General features: G+C 44.7%; 1 protein-coding gene across 6 annotated transcripts in view; it reads left to right on the forward strand.

Annotated features, from left to right (window-relative positions):
- The first annotated feature begins 3,242 nt into the window (after positions 1–3,242).
- Ccdc62 (coiled-coil domain containing 62) overlaps positions 3,243–17,788 on the forward strand; it is a 32,008-nt gene continuing 17,462 nt past the window's right edge. For 3 of the 6 annotated variants that reach the window (XR_015446263.1, XR_015446264.1, XM_087198280.1), the window contains exons 1-6: positions 3,356–3,541; positions 6,832–7,024; positions 9,930–10,096; positions 12,191–12,292; positions 14,209–14,380; positions 17,519–17,620. Coding sequence is in view for 4 of the 6 variants with exons in the window: in XM_087198280.1 (XP_087054406.1) it covers positions 3,356–3,541; positions 6,832–7,024; positions 9,930–10,096; positions 12,191–12,292; positions 14,209–14,380; positions 17,519–17,620 (922 nt within the window). In the remaining 2 variants the exon portion in view is untranslated. Of the gene's footprint in view, positions 3,681–6,831; positions 7,025–9,929; positions 10,097–12,190; positions 12,293–14,208; positions 14,381–17,518; positions 17,621–17,788 lie in introns of all 6 variants that reach the window. The other 3 variants (XM_087198282.1, XM_013071816.3, XM_087198281.1) reach the window with 3 other exon arrangements.

Raw genomic sequence — 17,788 nt, forward strand, 5'->3', positions numbered from 1 at the left:
TTTGGTTTTTTTGGGTTTTTTTGGTTTTTTTTGGTACCGGGGATCCAACTTGGGTCTTTGCGCTTGCACAGCAGGTGGCAAAACCACTGAGCTATATCCCCAGCCCAGGGTTGGTTTCTTTTTTTGAGATAAGGTCTCACTGTGTTGTACAGGCCAGCCTTGAACTCATACTCTTCCTGCCTTAGTCTCCCAGTGCTGGGATTACAGGCATGTGCCACCACACCTGGCTCCTAAATCCATTTTATTTATTTATTTATTTTTTCCTAAATCCAATTTAGACATTCGTTATTACTATACTGAGTGGAAAACCACTCAGAGAACCTGGGAGTTCTTGCTGGGACTATGCATCCTATGAGTGAACTTCTGCTAGCCAATTAAAAATAATGTAGTTATAGGCTGGGGATTTAGCTCAGTGGCTGTGCCTGCCTGGCAAGTGCAAAGTCCTGAGTTCAATCTCCGGTACCAAAATAATAATAATAATAATGTAGTCATGCTTGATACATAGTCTGAAGAGTAACAATTGAAACATCCCCTACAAAAATAAATAATATATATGCCTTTCTCACAAGAGAAACAATGACTTTAATGAATGCATTAGATAAATTTAAACTTTGTTTTACATCACGTACTACAAATTGGAAAGATTTGTGATACTAAAAATTGCAGCCTAGTTAATGGCATATCCTGTAATCCTAGGAGGCTGACCAGTTTGGATGATTTAGCCAGACCCTGTCTCATAATAAAAAAGTAAAATGAAATGGGCTGAAGGTGTAGCTCAGTGCCTCCAATGTGTGAGGCCCTAGGTTCAATCCTCAGTACAGAACTTCCAAAAAAATAAACTATAAACTTTAAGTTCGAGCCAGGGCTGGGGGAGGATAGGAGAAAAGGTGGATGAAGAAATTTAGAACACATGAAATCAGTGTTTATTGCCATGAAAATACAATCTTGAAAGACTTTAAAAATGTCTTAGAAAAATGTGTAATAAAGATGTACATTTAAAAATGATATTCTGCATTAACTGAATTTTCCTAAGGTTTACTCATCAAGACCATTTTTTTTTTTTAGTACTGGGGATCGAACTTGGGTCCTTGCCCTTGCGAGGCAGGCACGGGGAACCATCATCAAGACCATTTACTACCTGGCGTGGTGGTGCACTGCTGTAACCCCAGCATTTGAGAGGCCGAGGCAGAGATTCACAAGTGGTCTCCAAAAGAAAAAATTAGCATGAGGGCTGGGGATTTAGCTCAGTGATTCCAGCGCCTGCCTCGAAAGCACAAGGTCCCAAGTTCGATGCCTGGTACCAAAAAAAAAAAAAAAAAAAATTAGCATGTGTTATGTATGTATGCTTTTGGTGCTGGTAGGTATCTGTGCATGTGTCAACATGTGACTCTAGCCAAGTGCAGTGGTGCATGCCTATAATCCCAGCACTCCAGCAGGCTGAGGCAGGAGGATTACAAATTAGAAACCAGCCTGGGCAATTTAGTTACTTAGAGCTTCTGGAAATAAAAAGGGGTGTAGCTCAGTGGTTCCACCACCTGCCTTGCAAGCACAAGGTCCCAAGTTTGATCCCTGGTACCAAAACAAAAAAAAAGCCTCAAGTCAGCTGTACTTAAGATATGATCTGTGAATCATGTACTGCAAACGTGCTAATGAAAATTAAAAGCTAAAAGATCATAAATTAGATGAAGTCTACCTTTTAGGTCTTTACTAAATTCCTTTACTTGGGAAATCAAAGATTTTTTTGTTTTGAAGAAAACCTGTGGGGGCGAACTTAAAGCATTGAGATTGTAATCTGCACCTAGTCATCATAACCCTTTTGCCACATTCACGTACTTTTTTTTTTTTTTTTGGTACCAGGGATCGAACTTGGGTCCTTGCGTTTGCAAAGCAGGTGCCAAAACCACTGAGCTAAATCCCTGGCCTGACATTCACTTACTATTGACCCTGCTCAGGAGATGAGTCCATCTCTTTCCATTCTCTGCGTGCACACTTCCGGTGTTGGACAGTGGCTTCCTGGTGAATGATGGCATCTCAGGGCCTCCTTAATCTTTCTTACTTTGTAGTCATCTATTGAGAAGCTGATTTGGAGGTTGGGCTGTGCCTTTGTTTCTTTGCAGTATTGGGTATCGAACCCATCCATGGCCTTGTTCTGGTAGACAAGGCCTCTACCACTGAGCTACACTCCCAGTCCTTTCCCAATTTTGATACAGGGTCTACCCAAGCTGACCTCAAACTTGGATTCCTGCCTCAGCCTCACGAATAACTGGGATTTGTGGGTGTATTTTTCATGATAAAAGCCTGGCTGGCTGTTCTTCACTTCTCGTGACCCAGTTCCTTTCCTGCCTGACAAGAGGAAAAGGGAAAAGAGAGGTGACTGGGGATCACGTAAAAGGCTTACATTCAACCCCGGATATGGTCAGTTTTATCGTGAGAAAGTGCTACAGTTCTCACTGATGATCAAAAGCAGAAATCCATTCTTCCAGTCTTCCTCTGTGTCTCCTGGTTTCGGCTGGCCTGCTAGAGTGGCCAGGACTCCGCCTGTCTCCACTGATTCATTCATCCGAGTGCCAAGTCCTGTTATCAGGGCCAGGTGTACCCAGCAGGAAACGGCTGAGCTCTGTGAAGAAAGGACTGGAAAATGAGCAAACTGTCACCAAAGTGTAACCTGGCATGGTGTCGCACGCTTGTAATCAATCCCACCTGCTCTGGAGGCTGAGGCAGGTGGGTTGTGAGTTGGAGGCCAACCCAGACAACTTGTGAGATCGTCTCAAGTTTTTAAATGGCTGGGATCTAACTCTGGTAGAGCTCTTGCCTAGCATATGCAAGGCTCTGGTGGGTTCGATGGAGACCTACCAACAACCTTTAATTTGATTCACTTTCACTGGGTGATGGTAGAGAACTAGTCTTGTGCTCAGCCAAGTGGAGGTGCGTGCCTGTAATCACAGCATTCTGGGAAGCTGAGGCAGGAGGACTGCAAGTCTGAGCCCAGTGTCAGCAATTTAGAGATCTAGCAAGACTCACAAAATTTAAAAACAAAAAGGGGGTTGGAGATGTAGTTAAGTGTAAAGGCCCTGGGTTCAGTCCTCAGCACGTTAAAGAAAAAACCAGCCCTCGCTGGACCCGCCAAAGCAGAAGACGGAACCACTCGCTACCCTGGCGGTGGGAGGGCGGATCCGACGCGAGTGGCCCCTTCGCGACGCCATAGGCGCGGCCGGCGGTTAAACCGCGAGCGTGGCGGCGAGGGCTCCGCGAGGACTCCGAAGTAGTCCCTTCGCTCCCGCCGGCGCCAGGCGCGCCCATGGCGTTTCTGAGGTGACGCTGCGGCAGCGACTCCCCGCGGGCGGAGGCAACACCTATGAACCCTTCGGCGACCTTCCTCGCCCGGCGCCAGGTGCGCCCGGGCGGGGGCGGCGGACCGCGGGAAGAGCCATGCGGGTGGGCCCAAGTCCAGGCTGCCGCTCACTTCCGGTGCGCCGAAGAAACGGCTCGGCGGATTCCGGGCTCCAGCCCCGCTTCGGGGCCCAGGGAGGACTCTTTGCCGGTGACAGTTGTTATTTAGAGCTGGGTCTCCTGTCGTCTCGCTTGATTCCCCTTGATAGCCTGGCGAGTGTGGGCGCGCTCTTAACTCCATCCAAACAAAGTCTAAAGTGAACTTGCCCAGAGTCTGCATTCGTCAGAATGTGAGATGAATAAACGCTCGTTTCTGTTACTGTTTTTTGAAACGGCTCTGTGTACCCCAGGCTGGTCTCGAACTTGTGATCCTCCTGCCTGAACCTCCCAAATGCTAGGATTACAGACGTGTGCCACCACTCCCAACTCAAACGAACACTTTTCGTATATTTGGATTATTGTTTGTTTTCCTGCAGTGGAATATATACTTCCCTGGTGTGCACATGGCTGAATCCCTAGCCATTGGCGCACAATGAATATTTGTAGGATGAATGAATGACTAACTGGAATAAAAGTCTTATAACTTGGAATGTCCTGAGTCCAGATTCCATTTTCTGAGTTTAATTGCTAATAAGGAATTATAATTCATTAATCAATATATATATATCTATGTCTCTATATCTGTCTATACAATATCTTTTTTTTCTCTCTCTCTCTTTTTTTTTTTTTTTGGTACCGGGGATCAAACTCGAGTCCTTGCGCTTGCAAGGCAAGCGGCAGAACCACTGAGCTAAATCCCCGGCCCCATTGTCTTTTTTAGGGGGGACAGAGTTTTATTATATAATCCAGGCCAGCCTTGAGAACTCATTTTAACCAAGGCAGGACTTGGACGGAGGACCAGGAGTGCCACCACACTCAATGCTATTTATAAATCTTGTTTTTCAAAAAGCAGTAGTAATCCCAACACTCTGGGAGACTGAGGCAAGAGGATCCCAAATTCAAACCCAGTCTGGGAAATTTACCAACTTATAGAGATCCTGATTTTTAAAAAAAAGCAATAATGATGCCCGGTTGTCTTTGATGGACATTTAACTTCTGGCTTTAAGAGAGAAGTCTTAACACTTCCTGGATGGGAACAGTGTCATAATTCAACAGGACCATAATTTAAAATGGATTTTATACTTTTAAAAATTGCTAATGTTGGGCCAGAGATTTAGCTCAGTGGTTCCACCGCCTGCCTCACAAGCACAAGGTCCAGAGTTCGATCCCCAGTACCAAAAAAAAAACATTGCTAATGTTTGTGATTACTGTGTGCCAGGCACTGTGTCAAGTGCTTTACAGAACTTCTCTGGCATAATCCAAACAATTTTAAGATGTTAAACTGTTACTACATTTTACAGGTGAGAAAACTAACGGTTAAAGAAGTTAAGTAACTTGCCCATGGTTATATGGCCACTAAATGGCTAAATCTAGACCCACACTTTGCTAAGATGAATTTCAGTGCACTAGAGTTTAAAATGATGTGATTAAAAGGAATTATTGTGAACCCAGCGTGCTGGCACATGTCTGTAATCCTAGCACTCTGAGGGGCCTGAGCCAGGTGGAGTCCCAATTCTAGTCTATCCTCAGCAACTATTTCTCAAAAAAAAAAAAAAAAAGGTAAATCAGTGGAAAGCTGGACTCAATCTCCGTACTGCTTTAGAGAGCAGAGAGAGAGAAAGAGAGAGATTGATTACAGTAGATACTATTGTTAGGTAAAGCCAGGTGTGGTGGCCATGCCTGTAATCCCAGCACTCAGGAGGGTGAGGCAGGAAGATCGCCACCAGTTCAAAGCCAGTCTGAACAACAAAGTGCGACCTTGTCTCAAAAAATATCATTAGGTAGGTAGGGGCCAGGGATGTAGCTCAGTGGCTCCTTGCCTGCCTTGCAAGTGCAAAATCCTGAGTTTGAACCCTGGTACGGAAAAAAAAAAAAAAATATATATATATATATATATATGTATTAAAATGGCATCACGACTATGTAAGGAATGCTCATTTTTAGATATGCATATGGAAGCATATAAAGAGGAATGATTTTTTTTTTTTGGTACCGGGGATCGAACTCCGGTCCTTGCGCTTGCGAAGCAGGCAGCAGAACCACTGAGCTAAATCCCCGGCCCTGAATGATGTATTTTTTATAAATAATGAAAAGGAAAATTGAAGCAGATATAGCAAAAAAAATTTTTTTGTGGTATTGGGGGTTGAACTCAGGGCCTTGTGCATTCTATGCAAGTGCCCTACCACTGAGCTACGTCCCCAGCCCTTTTAAAATTTTTATTTTGAGACAGGTTGCCAGGCTGGGGTCAGACTTCCAGTGCTCCTGCCTCAGCCTCCCAGAGTGCTGGGGTTATAGGCATGGCCACCACATGCAACTACGAAATTTGTTTCTGAGTTTGGATCAGTAATAATATTAAATTGTTCTTGGAAAATTTAATGTACAGGGCTGGGGATTGAGCTCAGTGGTTCCGATGCCTGCCTCAAAAGTGCAAGGACCTGAGTTTGATCCCCAGTACCAAAAAAAAAAAGAAAAGAAAAGAAAAAAAAAGATTTAATGTACAGTATGTTGATCTCCCAGATAGAGTTGAAATAAATATTTAGGATTTTATTATCTTCATAGACTAAAATTTCCATTCTTTAATAAGAATTATTTACATTTAAGTAGTATTTCATGTTTATCTTATTTTATTACTCCAAAACTGCTGGGGCAGGGCCTGGGGACATGGACCATTGTACAGTATGGTCTTAGCATGCCCAATGCCTTGGGTTCAATCATCAGTCCCACATAGTAAACAAAATCGCTGGGGCAAGGTGGGGATAACGTTGATTGATAACAAAGGTGGGGGAAAAAACAGAAATATATATATTTGTGATTTACCGGTGAGGTTTTAGAAAGTTTTAACCTTTCTTTTTTTTTTTTTCGTTTTTTGAGACAAGGTCTCACTACATAGTTCACACTGGTGTTGTACTCACTATGTAGCCCGGGCTGGCCTGGAACTCGAAGCGATCCTCCTGCCTCAGCCTTTAGAGTGCCGGGATCACAGGGGTGCACCACCACACCTGGCTTAGTCTTACTTTTTAAGAATTGTGCGTGCTATGATGGGATGTGATAGTGGTAGGGTGGATGCTAGGTTTGAACGGGCATCATAGGTAATTTGATGCATTGTTTTTTTGGTTTTTGGTTTTTTTGGTATCAGGGATCAAACTCGGGACCTTGGGCTTTCAAGGCAGGCGGTGGAACCACTGAGCTAAATCCCCAGCCCTGGTGCATTGTTATTAACAGGAATAATTAATTTAACTGCTTACAATGGACAATAAAAGAATATAACTATTTGGAAAATACACCTTGGCTGGTTTACGTTACCGAGTTTTCTTTTTATGAAAAACTACTTCCTGTGTTTAGGGCATCGGGTCAGAAGTTGAGAATTCCACTATTGAGAAACAGCGCAAGGAGCTGCAGCTGCTCATCGGAGAATTAAAAGATCGGGATAAGGAGCTCAATGACATGGTGGCAGTGCACCAGAGACAGCTGCTCTCCTGGGAGGAAGACCGGCAGAGAGTGCTGACCCTGGAGGAACGCTGCAGCAAGCTGGAAGGTCAGACACACACCGGGCGGCAGGTGGCGCCCTTCTCCGCGACAGAGTGTCAGAGGCCTGGGGAGGCCAGAGCAGGATTAAGAACCCAGCCCTGCAGCGCGGAAGCTCAGCCTCTTATGGGGCGCCTTCTGAACAGCCGCGTAGAGCAAACTCAGAGAAGGGGCTGGATAGAGCACCAGGTGACTAAGAAGCCATTCTGGGCAAGAAGAGGAAGAAAGGTGCCGCTGATTGACTGCCCATTTCTCTTGAGCTGATGAATTTTAAACTTTTGGGGTTGAACTTGAGCCTAGGTGCCTAAAATAGTTGTCTTTTTATTTTATTTTATTTTATTTTATTTTATTTATTTATTTATTTATTTATTTATTTATTTATTGGTACTGGGGATTGAACTCGGGTTCTTGTGCTTATGCAACAGGCGGCAAAACCACTGAGCCAAATCCCCGGCCAATAGTTGTCTTTTTAATGTGTAGCACTCTCAAATACAGCTTGTATAAATTCTCTTTTGTACCATATTTTAATTACTGCTGCCCTGTTGACACTAGATAATTACTAGAATACACTAGAGTGGAAAACAGTAGATCTGTTTAATACTCATGTAGCATCTTTTCTTTTCTCCTTGTATTATATGAAGGTAACATAAGTAAATATGACATATATATATATAATTTTTCCATTTCTTTGATGACCATCTGATTTTTACTCTGACCATACCCACATCCACACACATAAATACACAAAGTGTTTAAAATAATTCCTTGAAAAAGAAATAAGGTGGGCATGGTAGAACACACCTGTTAATCCCAGCACTCTGGGAGTCTGAAACAGGGGGAGCTCAAATTTGAGACCAGCCCGGGCAACTCCCTTAGGGAGGCCCTATTTCAAAGTGAAAAATAAAGGGACAGGGATGTAGCTCAGTGGCACCGTGCCTTCCTGGCAAGCACAAGGTCCTGACTTCGATCCCCGGTACCCCCCCCCAAAAAGGCAACAAAGTGAAAAATTTAAGAAGGGCTGGAAATGTAGCTCAGTGCAAAGACCCTGGGTTCAGCCTCTGGTACCACAGTAAAATAGATGGACAGATAGATAGATCCATGCATGCACACATATGTATGTGATATGAGCAAGACTTGAATAGGCACTTCATGGAAAGAGGAAAATTAAATGGCCAATAAATATATTTAAAAGTTCTCATTAGTAGTTAGGGAAATGCAAATTAAAACCATAGTGAATACCATTTTACATTTACCAGACTGATAAAAATTGCCAGATGTTGGTAAAGATGTGGAGCCCCCCCCCCCATGGCCCTGTTGTGTCTGATCTTGGAAGCTGAAGAGGGCTGGGCATTGTTAGTACCTGGCTACAGGGACAGGGAGCCCGGGGAAGAAGCCTTGCACACTGCTGGGAGGAGTCGCTTGACACAGCTTCTTTGGGAATCATCTCAGTGTCTGGTAAGGTTGAAGACAGATCCTGTGAGAGCACCCCAGCGGTTGGAACTGTTCCGGCAGTGGCCCAGCCAGTCCACTTCTCACGTTCACATTGGAATGTGCAGTGAGCTGCCTGAGGAGCTTACCAAGGTGGAGATTCTGGGCTGGAGTTCAGCTTAGTGGTCGAGTGTGTGCTCGGCATTTCTGAAGTTTTTGTTCCTGTTGTTTTGTTTTTGTGGGAGTTTTTTGGTACCAGGAATCAAACTCAGGACTTTGCGCTTGTGAGGCAGGTGGTGGCACCACTGAGCTAAATCTCTGGCCCCGTTTTGTTTTGTTTTTGAAACAGTCTCACTATGTAGTTCAGTCTGGCCTTGAACTCACTATGTGACCCAGGCTGGCCTCAAACTCACAGCGATCCTCCTGCCTCAGCCTCCCTAGTGCTAGGATTACAGTCATGCGCCACCACACCTGGCCATGCTTCACATTTTTGAGGCCCTGAGTTCAGTTCTTAGCACGAACAACAACCTGATACAATAGGTTCGGGGCCCAAAAGTCTCTATTTCTAGCAAATTCCCCAGTGATGCCATGGCTGTTGGTTCAAGAGTCGTATTTTGAGTAGCAGGGTTCTAGAGAAACTTATAAATAGCACCAAGATTCATGTAAAAAAATATTTGTAGCAGCATTACTTATAATAGCTGTGAAGTAGAAATAACCCACATGACCTGCAGTAATAGAATGGATAAATTTTGGTGGAATCATTCAGTGGACTAATATGGCAGTGTTACCAGCAAATAGGAGTTATACACAACAGCATGGGTGAATCTTGGGATCGTAATCTTTTTTTTTTTTTTGGTACCGGGGATCAAACTCAGGACCTTGTACTTGCCAGGCAGGCGCAGTGTTGGGATCATAATCTTAAATGAAAACAGCAAGTAGACGAATCATGAAGTATACTTCTGTCTATATATGGTTCAAATTAAACTATACTTTTAGGAATGCAGTCAGAGGTAGTAGAACAATAATGAAAAGCAGGGCCGGGGATTTAGCTCAATGGTTCCACCGCCTGCCTCGCCTCCCAAGCGCAAGGTCCCAAGTTCAATCCCCAGTACCAAAAAAAAACAAACAATAATGAAAAGCAAGGAAATGATTGCCATCAGGGTGGGGCTTGGAAATGAGTTGGGAGAGGTTGTGTCCGGACGTAACCCCAGGGGGCTTCAGGGTTCCACCAGTGCTCTGTTTCCTGAAGGACAGTATCGTGCATTTCATATTTCAAAATAATTGTCCTGGGGCCGGGGATTTAGCTCAGTGGTTCTGCTGCCTTGCAAGTAAGTGAAAGGACCCAAGTTCGATCCTGGTACCAAAAAAAAAAGAACTGTCCTCTAAAAATTCTTTGGCACATTTTTGCTTTTTAACCACTGACTTTGAAAATAATATATTTCAAGCTTCAGATCCAGCTGCAAATAAGTTGGTGAAATTTCCCTCAGGTGAACTACATAAAAGAACAGAAATAATCAGATCACTCATGAAGAAGGTCAAGGTCCTGGAATCCAATCAAATCGAATGTCAGACAGCTCTTCAGAAGACTCAGCTACAGCTGCAGGAGATGGCTCAGAAGGCGACACACTCCTCCCTCCTCTCCGAAGACCTCGAGGTTGGTTTTATTTTCTGAGAAGTTTCACCACCCCACATTTTGTGCTTCCATTGTTAAAAATTTAGATTGTGCAAGCGCAAGGACCTGAGTTCAATCCCCGGTACCAAAAAAAAAATTTAGATTGATTGCTGGGTGTGGTGGCGCACGCCTGTAATCCCTGCACTCAGGAGGCTGAGGCAGGAGGATCACTGAGTTCAGTTAGAGGCCAACCTGAACTACATAGCAAGACTCTGTTTGGGGAAACTGCACCTTGCTGCCCTGTTCTGGAGATCAAGCTTCCTTACAACCCTTGCTTACCTGTTTTGCCATTTGGTTTGGTAGCATCTGCCATTTTATTAACAATGGGTTATTGTAGAGAACCTTTTCAAAGTTTGAAATGAGTATCATCATATTTTGGTAGCTTCAAATTCTACTTTCTAAATTCTAAGTCTTATCTGATATGATAAACATACCTATACCATGGTAGGATTACCATATTGGGAATAAAATCTGTAAGTCTGATCTTTTAGTTTTGAATTCTAACTGGCCTGTCTGTATATTTCTTTTTGTTTTGTTTTTTGAGCCAGGCTCTCCCTATGTAGCTCAGGCTGGCCTCCAGCTCTTGGCGTTCCTCCTGCCACACAGCCTTCTGACTGCTGGGATTACAGGCTCACATCATTACACCCAGCTATTATTATATATTTTTAAGCTCATTTATTATGAAAGGCCCAGAGAAAAAGCCAGCTTTGGTTTTGTTACATCCTTTGTGTAATTTTTTCATAATATTACTCAGTATGGGTCCTGGTAATATAATGAGACTTAATAACCCACAATAAGAGAATAGAGCTTATTTTATGTCCCTTTTTGAGAATACTATTCTAGATAGGTTCTAGCTATAAAATAATAAACTTTCGTAGAATCTATTGATAAGTTGGGTGAAAGAAGGAGGTACCTTTTTAATTAGTGAACTGTTTTTCAAGCAGTTTTAGATTCACAGAACAGTTGAGCGGGCTGCACAGGGGATTCCCATAACAGCCCTGTGTCCGCACGCACGGTCTCCCCACGCTGACACCCACCCTGCGGCGGTGTGTGTTAGAGCTGCTGATCCCACACGGACACATCGCCGTTTACAGATGGGCTCACTAGGGCCAGGGATTTAGCTCAGTGGTTCCACTGCCTCCCTGGCAAGCAAAAGGTTCCAAGTTTGATCCCTGGTACCACCCCCCAAAAAACAAAACAAAAGGGCTCACTCTTTGTAGTTTACCTTGTGTGGGCTTCTGGTAAATGCATAACAGTGTTTATCCGTACCCCGGTGTGAAGTTCTCCCAGCAGAGTTTAAAAAGATGCACAGAATTCATTAATGTTACTTTATTTCATGGAAGGAAATCTCTTACTCAGTTCACATTCATTCATTTTCTTCCTTCTACAATTATACATAATTATATATTATAAAATTATATGTAACAACCTAAAATTATATGATTACACATATACAACCTAACATCATACATCAAAATATTAGGTAATGGACATGTTTACAGACAGAGCCAATATAATTCAGTTACAAGGATTGAGAGGAGAGAGTTCATGCAGAAATAGAGTGGACCCTTGACCTACGAACTCAATTCGTTCTCAAGGGCTGGTTGTAACTCAGGTTGGTCAGTGAAGGCTCAGGCTCCTCTACACAGCCTTCAGAGTCTCTCCTGTACACAGGCAGGTCTCAGTGTCCTTAGAGAGAAGTCAGCCCAGGATTTCTCAGTTAACCCACACAGGGAAGGATGCTGTAATGCTCCTTCCAAAGCTCTCTAAGGGTTAAATCTGTATCTGAGACCATCTGGAAGCATGAGCAGCCAGCATTTGGGTTGTAACTCAAGACTTTGGTCATAAGTTAAAACTAAAATCCTAGTTGTAACCCAAGTTGTGCATATATCAGGCCAGTCGTAACTTGAGGTTACACTGTATTTGTATTCTTTTTTGATGACTACTTAGCCCACTTTGCTCCTTAAAAAAGTTAAAAATAAACAAAATAGAGAAATGAACATAGATCGCGACTTGGTGACAGTCACAAAAACTTCCAAAAGACTCATTAGCATTTTCTGTGTTGTTCCCTTGTAGGCTAGAAACGAGAATCTCAGCAACACGTTAGTTGCACTTTCTGCTCAGGTGGGACAATTACAAGCTAGAGAACAGGCTCTCACTACAACGATAAAGCTAAAGGTAATTAAAAATAATTACCCCTTCACTCACCAGAGCACTTTGTAGCTTACAAATACATTGTCCCAGCCAACTGCTTTAGCAATCCAGCTGCCGAAGTTGCTCTTGTTTTACATGATTGCTTTAGAAATTGGAGAAACAAGTTTCAAATGCTGTCCCCAAAGCATCTAGTGAGGAGGCAAGAACCCCTGCAGCCTCCGCCTCTCATGCCTGCCCACTCTGTGGCTGGACATGCTTGAACCAGAGGAGCTCATTCCCAGGAAGCCACTGGCAGATCTCAGGGGGTTACTGCAGTCACAGTGCTTGTAAATTGTTTTCACTAAATCAGGTGAAAAACTGTTAGCAACGAGGGAGTTGATGCAGCCACTATCATGGGTACACAGTGCTGCTCATCAGTGCTCCATGTCCTCAGCCGTCGCACACAGGCCTGACACTTGGTACGCAGGGGAATGGTGCTGGTGACATGGAAAATGCACTTAGTTTCCCCAGGGTGCTAATGTTTTCACATGGTCATGGGCATGCTCTCTAAAATTAAAAGAGAAACATGTTAAAATCTACAGAATTCGCTTTAGTTAAATGGTGGCCACTTCAGTGGCCTCAACAACTGCCCTGGTATCTGCCCTGTGAGTACCGACAAAGTGCCGTGGAGACAAAGTGCCGTGGAGACGTTTTGCCCACATCCAAACAGTGGATTCACAGACAGCATCTTGCCCAGAATTGGCTTGTGTTTTGACGAACGTGATGTCTGGTGGAAGCAAATGTCCCCTGGGACATGCTTAGCAGAGGAGGAAGTGGGGGCTGCAGGTTTCAGGTGAAGAAGACCGAGTGACATTGATGTACATCTAACTGTGCTTGTAAGTTTATTAGGCACGGGGATTGTTTGCTGCTGCCTCCTTGCTCTGGACCATTGTTGCGCTGGTTTCTGTTGTCCCCAGAAGTTACCCTGGTGTGAGCTGTCAGACTGAGGTTCTCCAGAACACAGATTATGCTGTAGCAGAAATGCACTATGCTGGGGAAAACTCGTTGATAATAGTTACTCCAGATGAGTGGGGGAGGGATTGTGTTTGTTTTCATTTTTTGTTTTTTTGAGACAGGGTCTCACAACATAGTTGAAGCTGGCCTTGAACTCCCTGTGTATCCCAGGCTGACCTGGAACTTGAGGCAATCCTACTGCCTCAGCCTTATCCTGGGATTACAAATGAGTGCCACCACGCCCGGCATATTTTAGACCTTCAGATATTGTTTGAATTTGCTTTTCAACAGCCAGATAACTTTTTGGTAATTCAAACAACCTCAACAATAGAGATTCTAATTTGGCTAGGTTTGAGATGAGGACTTGGAGTCTGTGGTTTAACAAACTGAAAGAAGGGAGGAAACAGCGGACCCTCAGGATTTACCTGTAATCCAGAGAGCAATTTCCCTGTGCCAGATCTGCCAGCCTTCTTGCTGTGCCAGTTTCCTAGCTGATCCAGTTGGTTCTAAACTTTCTGGGATACAATCAGGGTTAGTGACAGCACATGGTTTCTGAAGCACATGGTTTCTGAAGCCGGGCAGCTAAGTTCAGATGGTGGCTCCAGGGCTACTAGTTGTATTACTCTGGGCAACTGGCAGTGCTTTTTTGTGTCTGAGACTCATCTGTCACTCGGCATTGACAATAGTACATACATCATTCAGTGACTCAAGATGAACTGAGTTAACATGAGTAGTGTTTAGAAAGAGACCCATTGGCCAGGGATTTAGCTCAGTGGTTCCGCCGCCTGCCTCAAAAGCGCAAGGTCCTGCGTTCGATCCCCGGTACCAAAAAATAAAATAAAATAAAAAGATCTCCATTGCACAAGGAGATCTAAATAAATGTAATCTTTTGCTGATTGGTTGGAATTTTAAAATGTAGGATAACAGTTTTCAAACTTGGTTTTTAGGACAAAGATATTATTGAGGCCGTCAATCACATTGCAGATTGTTCGGGTAAATTTAAATTGTTAGAGCATGCTTTGCGTGATGCCAAGATGGTGGAGAATTCTGTCGTGAAAGAAAAGCAAGATTATAAGCAGAGGTTGAAGGCACTCAAGATTGAAGTCAATAAACTAAAAGGTAAGTAAGAGACTTAAGTTTAAGATGTAATATATTGCACTCGGGAGGCTGAGGGAGAAGGATTTCAAGTTCAAGACCAGCCTGGGCTATATAGCAAGACCCTGTCTCAAAAAACCAAAACGAAAACCAACCAAACAAAAAGTAATATGTTATTTTAGAAATATATTTCTTTATTTGTATTCACTTAATCTTATACTTGAGAGTATGTCTATTCCTGGCTTTAGGTCCTAACATGAAATTTCTGTTTCATTTATATAGAATTATTCATTTATACAGAATTTTTGTGTTATATGATAAATAACAGAGGTAGGATAAATTGTATAATGGATCATATTTTTAAAATAATCCTCCCTTTGTTTGGGTGTCTCTACCAGCTAGCTATGCCGATGATACGTGCTGAGTAACAGCAGGGTCTCAGCATGAGTCCTGGCATCCATTACACTCTCACAGTAGGAGATGGTCCACATGGAACTGGCCTCACCTCTCCTCTGGGCAGAGGCTGGCCCAGAGGGCACAAATGCAAGAGAACCAGCAGAACCATGAGGCCTCCTAAAATTCAGGCCTGAATGGGCGAGCATGTTGGCTCATGTCTGTAATCCCAGCACTTGGGAGGCTGAGGCAGGAGGATCACTGTGAGTTTGAGGCCAGCCTGGGCTACATAGTGAGACCCTGTTTCAAAAACCAGAAAACATTCGGGACTGGACCTAACATACTGTCACCTCTGTCTCCTGTCGGCTGAAGTCAGCCATGTGGCGGAATCCAAAGACAAATGGCAGTAGTGGGGAGATTCTGTGCTCCATGTGGGAGGAATTGCAGAAGCACATGCAGGGAGGGATGAGTGATTGCCACTGCCACTGTCTCCCTTTGGGGTTCATGTTTCATTTTTGCAAATTCCCTTTGGGTTCTTTTCTATTTTTGTTCTCACAGTAATGTCATGATTCACTCCTTTCTGCTTATATAATTCTGGAAGTTTTGTAGTGAAATGAAATCAAGGTATGCCAAATGCCTTGGGATGGATTTCTGTATCTAGGGCTATTTGAATGTGGATATACGTAGCCGATGGAGTAAACATTCATCTACAAAGGGTGGAGTTAGCCCCACTTTTCTCTGCATTTCTGCAGGGGGCAGGTTGCTGTGAGAAGCAGAATAAATGATTGGACGGACGAGCTACCATTTTAATCTTAAATCTGCATACAGTATCACTTTTTTTTTTTTTTTACAGTATTGGAGATTGAACCCAGCTGCATTCATACTGAGCTGCATTCCCAGCCTTTTTCTTTTTTCTTTCTTTTTTTTTTTTGGTACCGGGGATCGAACTCGGGTCCTTGCACTTGCACAGCAGGCGGCGAAACCACTGGGCTAAATCCCTGGCCCTCCAGCCTTTTTCTTTATTTTTAATTATGAGACAGGCTGGGCTCAAACTTGTGATCCTCCTGCCTCAGCCTCCCAGAGTATTTCAGGGATACACCACCACACGTGGTTGAAGTGAGTGTTCATCTTTTATAAATGGCCCCTGCACTAGATGACAGGACCAACTGCACTGTGGACCGAGCCACTCAGACACGGTGACAGCGCCACAGCCTGGGGATGTTGTTCGCGGCCCGTCTAGGGTAGTTCTCCCCATGAGGCAGCGGCTTACTCTTTCTGGGCAAGCCAGGTATCAGCACGGAGGCGACTCCTGCGTCCTGAGCTAAGGGACCTGTCACATTTTCTCCAACGGAAAAACTCTAAAATCAGGAAATTTTATCTTGGCTGACTTAATTGAAAAGACTCCATTCTAAACTCTTGACCTTAGGATGCTCTGACGTATGGTAAATAGCATTTGTAGCTCCAGCCAAACTGTAATTGTGCTCTGAGCTGGTGGCCCCGGGACAGGCTGCACCCTGCTGTGGGCTCAGCAGTTCCTAGCACAGCCCTGGGGCCATGGTGTGGGTGAGGGTGCTCACCGATCTTTGTGCTGCCTGGGAGACACGGGAGGGGAAGCCTGGTGAGTCAGTGTATAATAGGGATATTTACAAGGTTCGCTATTTATTAAGAGCATTTTTAAAGAAGGAAAGCAGGGTAAAGGGCAGTGGAATGCAGAGTGAGGGAGAAGGGTTCGCTTGTTTAGTCGGGTGGACACGGGCGGCGGGGGAGGGAGGCCAGGTTGCAAAGCTGCCATTGGAGCCGGAAGTGGATGCTGGGGAGAACCGGCCACGTGAGGACCTGGGCCAGGAACCTTCGGGCAGCAGGAACAGCAAGTGCAGCAGCCCCGTGGGTTTGGGACTGGGGACAAGCTGGGGTTTTTCTTTGATACTGACCAGTCCTCCATTTGTCTGATACAGCTGGGTAAGCAGACGTTCAGTTCAGTCCGGTAGCGCTTACCTGGAGTTAGTGTCAGCCCAGGCTGAGGGCCTCTGCCCCCCAAGACTGCTCCCACTTCACACCCCAGTCACCAGTCCAGGTGTCACCTGTACTTCTGGCCAGCCAGCTATAAATCTGGGGTTCCACAGCCACTTCTTCAGGCCCTGTCATTTCCTAGAATGGCTCCCAAATTCAGGGAAACACTTTCCCTCCTTTTTCTTGAATATTATCCCCCACCCCCGCAGGGACTTGCCTCCCTCCCTGCTGCAGCCCGGGTCTCCTTGGTGCCCAGCCCATTCTGAGGCTGTCCTCATAGCATGACTCTGGTGTGACCCAGAGGGGCTCTGACAGAGACACTCCTGTCACTTAGGAGATTCCATGAGCCGTAGAAGCTCTTTGCTGGAAACAGAGGACAAAACCCAAGTACATCTCTTCTTGTACCACTGGCGCATTCACAGAGCTGAGGGGAGAGGGAGTTGGGGACAGGGCAGGGCCGGGCCTCTGGCTGTGCCAGTCAGGGTCAGAGCTTGGGTTTCATCCAGAGTGCAGTAGGAGGGCTTCTCACGGAGGGGTGGCATGAGCAGCTTTTATTGTTAAACCCTGCTCTGTGTCCCCTGTGTCTTTGCGGGAGAGGCAAAGCCAGAGCTGGGACCGCCTCAGGGCCAAGGCTGCACCCAGGTGTGGGGCTGTAGACCTAGGAGGACTTTGCCAGTCCTGGGACCACAATGGTGCGGACCACCAAGTTTCTTCTAAGGAAACTAGTATTTGCGGTCTTTCCCCCCTCTGTTTGTGAAGAGGACCTAAATGAAAAGACAACAGAAAACAACGAACAACGGGAAGAGATCATTCGCCTCAAGCAAGAGAAGAGCTGTCTGCATGATGAACTGATCTTCACAGGTACAAATAATTAGCTTAAGTGATTGAATAGTTATGTTTTAACCTAAGTCTCCCCTGACACTATGTGACCAGAGAAAGGAAATACACCTCTCTGAAAGTAGGTTTTGGGTTTTCTTTTTATTTTCTTGGTACCAAGGATCGAACTTGGGAGTTTACTCTTGAGAGACA

Source organism: Heterocephalus glaber, unplaced genomic scaffold (assembly GCF_053883595.1).
Source record: "Heterocephalus glaber isolate CG9 unplaced genomic scaffold, H.glaber_assembly_v1.0 deba00001687, whole genome shotgun sequence".
Lineage (NCBI taxonomy): Eukaryota > Metazoa > Chordata > Mammalia > Rodentia > Bathyergidae > Heterocephalus > Heterocephalus glaber.